The sequence below is a fragment of the Xenopus laevis genome, chromosome 3S, assembly GCF_017654675.1.
Source record: "Xenopus laevis strain J_2021 chromosome 3S, Xenopus_laevis_v10.1, whole genome shotgun sequence".
NCBI classification, from domain to species: domain Eukaryota; kingdom Metazoa; phylum Chordata; class Amphibia; order Anura; family Pipidae; genus Xenopus; species Xenopus laevis.
Window position 1 is genome coordinate 83,481,846 of NC_054376.1, and position 9,153 is coordinate 83,490,998.

Consider the following 9,153-nt stretch of genomic DNA (forward strand, 5'->3'; position numbering starts at 1 on the left):
GATGGAACCATGAATTCTACTGTCTACCAAAAAATCCTGAAGGAGAATGTCGGGCCATCTGTTCGTCAACTCAAGCTGAAGCGATCTTGGGTGCTGCAGCAGGACAATGACCCACACACCAGCAAATCCACCTCTGAATGGCTGAAGAAAAACAAAATGAAGACTTTGGAGTGGCCTAGTCAAAGTCCTGACCTGAATCCTATTGAGATGTTGTGGCATGACCTTAAAAAGGCGATTCATGCTAGAAAACCCTCAAATAAAGCTGAATTACAACAATTCTGCAAAGATGAGTGGGCCAAAATTCCTCCAGAGCGCTGTAAAAGACTCGTTGCAAGTTATCGCAAACGCTTGATTGCAGTTATTGCTGCTAAGGGTGGCCCAACCAGTTATTAGGTTCAGGGGCAATTACTTTTTCACACAGGTTTGGATTTCTTTTCTCCCTAAATAATAAAAACCCTCATTTAAAAACTGCATTTTGTGTTTACTTGTGTTATCTTTGACTAATAGTTAAATGTGTTTGATGATCAGAAACATTTTGTGTGACAAACATGCAAAAGAATAAGAAATCAGGAAGGGGGCAAATAGTTTTTCACACCACTGTATATGACACTAATAGTTTTTGTGGTCAGTTACATTTTGAAGGCCTGTAATTGGCAAAGTCTTGCTTGCCATAAAAACCCCAACATTGTGAGTGTTTCAGTTAACATTTTGCACTATTTCACTTGCTAACAGATTACCCTATCCACCTTCTAATACCCCAATTCCCCTTCCCCGACCAGTCTTGCCTTTGTAATGTTCCCACTCTCTTGTACTAGATCAACACTTTCCCAAGTTGCTTTGAGAATCAGCTTGTTCCATTATAGCTGGTCTCACATATTCACTCAATGTGGCAAATCTGTTGTGGTGAACTAGCTGTAGCCCACAACCATGCTCTTCCATTCCCCTCTCCACCCTATATGTAACAAGTCTCTAACTCATCTGTCCCATCTCCAATTCTCAAATTCCTTTGTATTGCTGCAAGCTGCCTCTTTGCTTTATAAGGAGTAAGGGCTCTAAAACCTTTTTATACTTTGGCAACGAACATTAAAGGGGAACTTTTGCGAAAATGAAAATGTTATGTAAGCCTTATCACACTGAAATAAGAAACTTTGTAAATACAATCAATTAAATATTCTGCATTGTTTCTGAAATAATCAAGTTTATCTTCACTATTACTCTCTCAGCATCTGTTTCTCTTCATTCTCTCTTCATGCAGCAGTTGGGATATTCATTGAAAGTTAGATCCAAAATATCGTATGGGGGCTTCCTTTCCTAGCAGATGAATTAGAGCTCACTCAAATAACTGATTCCAGTACAAACAAAATCTAACAAAATGACCTGCTTTTGCACAAATCCTGTGTATAGAGAGACAGGATTTCTGGTGATTTTAATAGTGAGCTCTAATATATCTTCTAGGTAAAAAAGCCATACTGTTTAATGGATCTAACTGCCAATGATTATCTGACACCCAACTGCTGCATGAAGAGCGAATGAAGAGAAACGGATGCTGAGCGAGGGATCGTGAAGATAAACTTGATTATTTCGGAAACAATGCAGAATATTTAACTGATTGTATTTAGGAAGTGTCTTATTTCAGTATGCTGAAGCTTATATTAAATTGTCTTTTTCACGATAGTTCCCCTTTAATCATCTTCCTTAAAAATAAATGGGTTACTGCTGTTTAAAAATGTTACTGTATATAGAAACAATATAAGACACTTCCCTACTTCTTCAAAATTTATGTAGTAAATAACCATATTCTCGGAGTCTGATGATCAGAACATATTGTTGCTTGTCCTTTTCCACCAGTACATTTGGTTTGGGTATTTGCCCACTTTCTCAGAGCACCACACCCTGTTTTCTCACAATACTTTTGTGTTTTGTGGGACCTCGTCACCCTTTCTTTTTTTTTTTTTCCTGAGCAAAGAATGAAAATCCAGTTGGAATATTTGATTTCTTTTAAGTTCTTCCAAGGAGCTGAAGGAAACAAAGTAACATGTTGCTGGATACAGTGTTCTTGTTTTTGGACAAAGCTATAAACCTTGCACTAAATGTATTTATGAAATTGCTGTAGCAGGGTGTGGTTCTAGAGTGTTTCTCATTGCTTCCTGTATGTTCACTCCATTCAGTTATTGTGGCTGGATGTATTGGGGTTTGTGAAATGTACATTGTCAGTTGTGGTGGCTGCCTTCTAATTCATGCTTTAGCTTCACACTTAACTTTTAATAATTTAAATATGCAACAGTTTTACTATTGGGGAAGATTATACTTATTTATATAAACTATAGTAGTGTTTCTGAAGCAAACACAGCAGTTTTACTTGTGCAGGGCAACACTACATTATATTTTTATCACTTTAAAACCCTTGTTACTGATCCTTTAAGGTTACAGCAGCCATAGTTCCATAGCTGCAGTAATACAAGCCCAACACAATTTTTGTTATATTTTGAACACGTGTTTAGAATGAGGTCTCCTGTAAGCTTTCTTGACCAGAACTATATTTATAAGTTTAAGTTCAGTGTTTTGGTACCAGTTCCCTTTTTTTATGTAATACTACACTGCTTGCTGTAGTTGATTTGCTGTTTATGAGCTTTTCTTACTTCACATATCACAAATGTGTCATATTTCATATCATCCTTAGAAATAAGCTTTTATTTAGTTACTGTATGCTTACATGTACCATTTAATTGTAGCCACTGCTTTGGTGCATTTATGTCCTGATCATCTTTTAGAAGTTTGGGACAGTAGGTCCACTTGTTCAGGTTCTAACTCATGAAATTCAAGAAAACCCAAGACACTGGGAAGATTTGCAAGAAAAAAACATAACTTTGTTACAACAGGTCTGTCCTTTTTTTTATTTTTTTTATTTTCTCTTTTGTTTTATTGTCTGTTTTTCCCATAGTGAAGCAAAAGATTTAGTGACATCACTAATCCTTTATATGTTATTAAAACAGATGTTAATATTAATAATATTAATTGCATAACTCAAATATTGGGGGGAAGGATACAGTAAAATTTCAAAGAAGCCAATCGGAGCAACCTTGTTGTCAACATATAAGCAATGACTATTCATTCACTGGCAGTTTGAGAACTGACCTGGAAAGTTCCTATTGAAGATCAGAGAATTGTAGATTAAATGAAGTGGCTGTAGACCATTTCCTCTCTGCACAGACAAGGGGATTTAGTGTTCCTCTGCCTTAAAGGGTTGAACAGGATTTGTGTTCATAGGGAATGGCACAAAAATGTAATGAACTGTTAAAAATGTTAATTATCAGGTGGTTTCACCTGCAACCAAAATATTGCCTTCAAGGAGTGTTCTCAAGTCATTAGATCTAAGCAGTGATATGAGGCAATTGCCTTTAGAATAAAAGTGTCACTTTCTCAATGGCTCATTTCCTGTGCCCTGAGCTGCAAGTGAAGTAGGTGAGCCAGAGTGCAAAAGCCATCCCAGTTTGTGATCATCCTGTAAATCAGGGATCCCCAACCTTTCGAACCCATGAGCAACATTCAGAAGAAAAAGGAGTTGGGGAGCAACACTATCATGAAAATTTTCTTGGGGTGCCAAATAAGTGCTGTGATTGGCCACTTGGTAGCCTCTATGTGGATTGTCAACCTGGATTGAGGTTCTGTTTGGCAGTACACCAGGTTTTTACACAACTTAAACTTGCCCCCAAGCCTGGAATTCAAAAATAAGCTCCTGCTTTGAGGCCACTGGGAGCAACATCCAATGGGTTGGGGAGCAACATGTTGCTCACGAGCTACTGGTTGGGGATCACTGCTGTAAATCCTTTTTTCATTCATTAAAATTTCCCTTTATTTTGCTAGGCTAAGCCCTATGTAGCTTCTTACTGTGGCTGTATATTCACATCCTTATTTATTTATTGTATTGTCATGGCTTTCTATAGGTTGTCATATGATTTAGGGCAGGGATAAAATGACTTCAGCGGGAGACATCCAGGGATAGGGATTCATTTGGAGTTGTTTGCAGCTTTACTGACATTCAAGTTTTTTCAGAGAAAATTAGATTTGAGTTTTCGGGTCAAATTAATTCATCTGAGTTTGAAAAATTCTATTTTTTTTTAATAATTTTCTATTGGTGGAATTTATGGGAATTTTTAAAATGTTGACAATTTCCACTGGCATTTGGATCATTTGGTAATGCCAGCCAGTTTGTATGTATGTATGTATGTAGGAGTAAGTGCACACCAGGAACCTTCAAAAGAGATTTTTTTTAAATCATATTATTTATTAGAAAAAGTTAAACAGGCCAACGTTTTTGTCTCCTCCTAAGACCTTTATCAAGACCATAAATGTTTTGCGCACATAGCATACATATGTGTAGAGACTAGCATCCAATCACCAGTATATACCCGCACAATGTGTAAAGCAAATAGAAATTAAAGAAACCCTGTGTTGGGAAAAGTAAAAAGTTAAAATAATCATTGCACTTAATGTGTACATGACTACAGAACCACACATGATTGGGTGAGTGCTTCCAGACTTTGTCTATTTAATGCTATGTGCGTAAAACATTTATGGTCTTGATAAAAGTCTTAGGAGGAGACTGAAACGTTGGCCTGTTTTTAACTTTTTCTAATAAATAATGTTTTTAAAAAAAATCTCTTTTGAAGGTTCCTGAAGTGCACTCACTCCTTTTGGATCTTTTGAACAGTTGAGTGGTGTGCAGTTAAACAATGACAATAATATATTAATATATATAGGTATGGGAGCTATTATCCAGAATGCTCGAGACCTGGGGTCTTCTGGATAATGGATCTTTCTGTAATTTGGATCTTCATGCCTTAAATCTACTAGAAAATCCCTTAAACATTAAAAAAAAACAATAGGCTACGTTTGCCTCCAATAAGGATTAATTATATCTTAGTTTGGATCAAGTACAATGAACTGTTTTATTATTACAGAGAGAATGAAATCATTTTTTAAAATTTGCATTATTTCGATTAAATGGAGTTTACACACATAGATATACACACATGTACACGTGTACTAAGATTTTGCTTTAAATATACAATAAGGTCTAATATACACTCTAACTTTTTTTTTTCCTAACTACTGGTACAAACCCAAAGGAACACCTTAAGAATAAAAATAGAATTATTTTGACACAAACAACTTTGTCTCATTGTTTGGAAGTTTAACTGTGAAACTTTGAACCCCTACAGTGTTTCCTAAACAAAATCTGCTTTGTGTACATTGGAAAGTGAGCACACATAGCATGCAAGTGTCACATACAGTAGCCTTGGGAGACTTGTTTCCTGTGCTTCTTATGCAGGGCAGCCTTTATTTCCCAAAAGTGACTATACCTTTTCATATAGGTGTCACAAAGGAACTTGAAAAACATTAGCACCTATTTTTTAAATTAGCGGATAATCTTGTATTCAGATTCAGTGTGAAAAGCATGGTATTATAGGTCTTGGCCCATCAGAAGCCACTGAAATGTAGCTGAAGCAGAGAAATGTGTCCTACGAATCATCATGCAAGAAATACTTGCTGATCATTTTATTTGTAGTCTATAGAAGTGCTGCAGGTTAGGCACAATGTTGTAATTGTTGCACAAACCATTTCTAAGGGAATGGGGGGGGGGGCAGCCTCCCTGCCCCTCTGTTTCTTTGTGATAAACAAAGTTCTGTAAGTTAAGTGCTAAGTTTGCTATAGTTCTTCTCACCTGGTAGCGTATTATGGTCACCTGTTTAAAAGTAAATATCCTATTGGCTGCTATGGGTTAATGCACCTGGGTAAACATTTATTATAAATGCTAGTTAGTGTAATCTCAATGGGGCAGAAATCTCCTTTCTCTTGAATTTTTAACACTTAGCCCTTAATCTTGAATGTAGCTGTATTTTGTATTTTATTATTGTAGAGTCCATTCTGTCCTGTCACTGTACAATGCTGCGTGCACAAATAGCATCAAATGAATTAAAATGAGCTCAAAAATGGGAAACCCCTATAAATGTTGGCAAAGGGATCAATGTTTATAAGTATAATTGTAACCATATACAGCTATGGCACTTGTTATCCAGAATGCTCGGGACCTGGGCGGTTTCTGGATAATGGGTTTTACTGTAATTCAGATGTCCATACCTTAATTCTATTAAATCGTAAATTAAACATTAAATATACCCAATAAAATGGTTTTGCATCTATTAAGGATTAATTATATCTTGGATAATCATATACAATCTAGAAGTGTGCCTATATAATGAGAAATAGCCAAGCCACCTATAAGTATAAACCAGCAAAATCCTATGAAACAAGGTAAGTGTGTATGAGAAACTGCACACTCTGCATTTAGTCACAACATGATGTCACGCCAGTCACTTCCTCACTCTCATCACAATAGAAGTATCAGATGATTTCTCATAAAAACCAGAGTCTGGCCTGGAGCTGCTATTCTGAGCTTTGAAGGCAAGTTGAAGGGTTTATTAGCAACACTGGCTTCTTACAGTTACACTGTTCATACCTGAAATTATACAGAGGAAAAGCTTTTCATCTACACTGCTCTGTCATTTGCCTCTGTCATTTACCACTAATGGAAAAGGAACAACAACTCTTCATGGGCAATGACGCTTTTAATTAACGGGAGCACTCCAATGTTTATGTGGGGTAATGTACTTAAATGCTAAATACACTACAGCCTCTTTCTGAATCCTCCCAAGAACCATTTGAATTTATTGGTTACATTTCCGTAAAAGAGTTTGTTTTTTGTGGTCTTGCAGTAAGATTTTCTATTTAACCATATGGGGGGAAAGGGTTTTCCCACTGATAATCTGGAAGGAAAACACAGCACTGCTTCCTCCCTCCCTCCATAGTTTAGTTCATACATTGCTTCACTTGCTGTATAGATCTGGCAAGGAAAAAAACAGGCTGAATTATGTTATACTGTAGCCCCATTATTACTGTTTCTATAAATAAGAAATCTAGAAATGGCGGAAATCTTTTTTCATGTGATTTGAGATGACTGAGTCCCATTTAAGCTTCTGTTTCCTGTGTCTGTCTTGCAATTTGTCTTTGAACAGCACAACTTCTTCACTTTTTTAGTTCCTGGGGTGGTTGTAGGAACTGAGAAAAAAAGGGAAAATATACAACGTTTGCCCTGTCTTTCCCCACAAAGGGAACATGAAGAAAATAATGCATAAGTGTTTCATACCCTCCAGTACTTGGTACTGCCTATGATTAAATACCATAGGGTATGAAATGTGTAAGGCTGAATACCATGGGGTCTGTGTGTATTTTTTTTTTTTAAGGAGAATGTTTGACTAAATTTTTTGTATCTTTATTAGGGATGCACCGAATCCACTATTTTGTATTCGGCTGAACCCCTTAATCCGAATATCGTACCGAACCAAATCCGAATCCTAATTTGCATATGCAAATTAGGTTTGGGATTCGGTTCGACTGGGCAGAAAAATTCGTCCGAATCCTGCTTAAAAAGACCGAATCCCGAACTGAATCCTGGATTCGGTGCATCCCTAATCTTTATAAAATTAAAAAAAGTTTGGGGGTTGTGGGATACTTAACTTTTCTTGATATTTAAATTTTGGCTATATCTTTCCAAATCTTAAATAAATAAATAAATAAATATATATATACATATATATATATGACGTTTCGGTCCACTCAGGGACCTTTCTCAAAAATAAGTTTGTCATTTATTCAACGTTTCGGCCCAGTCACATGAGCCAGTCATGTGACTGGGCCGAAACGTTGAATAAACGACAAACTTATTTTCTCACTCAAGTCCTGTGTGTGCGTACCCTTTTTGTTACTTCTATATATATATATCTATATCTATATACTGTATTGCCAAATCTTAAAAATATATATATATATATATATATATATATATATATATATATATATATATATATATATATATATATATATATATATATATATATATATATATATATATATATATAACCAAGTAAGAATGGGGAAGAAGTATAAAACCATGTGACCTGTCATTTCGGAATTTTTTTTCCTAGTTTTCAGATGTGTTGTCACTATCATGTTTGAATCTTTAACAAAAAGATCCTGGTTTTCTTCAGTAAAATCTTATGAGCAGATTTCCTCATATAACTCCTCCTCTGTTGCTTGCAGGTCTATAGGCAGGACTGTGAGACGTTCGGGATGGTTGTGAAGATGTTAATAGACAAGGACTCCACACTTGAAAAGCAAATTCAGTTCTCATTGAGACAAAATTTAAGTGAGATCGGGGAAAGATGCATTGAAGAGCTAAAAATGTATATCACGGAATATGATGCACACCAGGAATTGGTATAGGATGCACACAAAGCACACTTTTCAAATTTTAAATTAAGATTTTCCTTAGTTGCATTGTCTGTCTACATAATAATTATCCTATATAAAATATTTTGGATATTGCAAAAAAAAAAAAAGTAAGAATAAGAATTATACTGTGGGTTCTTTTTAGACAACTTACATAGGACCTGGGCCATTTTGTACGCATGTGTTATGTATAAATAACAATTGTGTAGAGTAAATTGTGTTTTGGGCGGTACGATCTTTACTTGAATGATGTACAGACTGGTGTGAATTTTGCTTCACTATTTCTGAGTGAATTGTTATGTATGTCTCCAAAATGAAAATTCCTCAACCGTTTTGCTTTTGTTGTTTTTCTATCTATGAACCCTAAGTAATGGCTGCTTTCTGTTTTTATTTTCAAATTATTAAACAAGAATCATTTTTTTTTTACTTTACATTTTTTGTACAAGTGTTTTGTGTGTGTGTCTCGCTAAACCGTTTTGTCTTAAAATTAACACCATTTACAAAATAATTCAAGTGGCAGTTCACCTTTTATAAATTATATTATTTGTGGTATCAGAATACCAAAAGTAATAATTTACTAATGGTTTTTTTTAATGTTTTTTTTTTTCTGATTTAGCAGTTTGACTTAGAAACCCTCCATAGTATAGAGGGCATACACCATGGGGAAACAAAATATCCCCCTGGGTGCAATGTTATAATTCAACACAAATTGGGAAACAATTGGGAAAAACAGGAAATCCGGATCTTGAGAAACGTCTTTAGTACAACGTTAATCTACCAAGAAAAAGTTTTTGCATTTTGACG

At 35.5% G+C, this 9,153-nt stretch overlaps 1 protein-coding gene across 5 annotated transcripts in view; it reads left to right on the forward strand.

Annotated features, from left to right (window-relative positions):
• pphln1.S (periphilin 1 S homeolog) overlaps positions 1–8,780 on the forward strand; it is a 41,722-nt gene extending 32,942 nt beyond the window's left edge. For 4 of the 5 annotated variants that reach the window (XM_041587631.1, XM_018254278.2, XM_041587632.1 and 1 more), the window contains one exon: positions 8,161–8,780. In XM_041587631.1, coding sequence (XP_041443565.1) covers positions 8,161–8,343 — 183 coding nt within the window. In that variant the 3' untranslated portion in view covers positions 8,344–8,780. 5 annotated transcript variants of the gene reach the window in all.
• Positions 8,781–9,153: the final 373 nt, after the last annotated feature.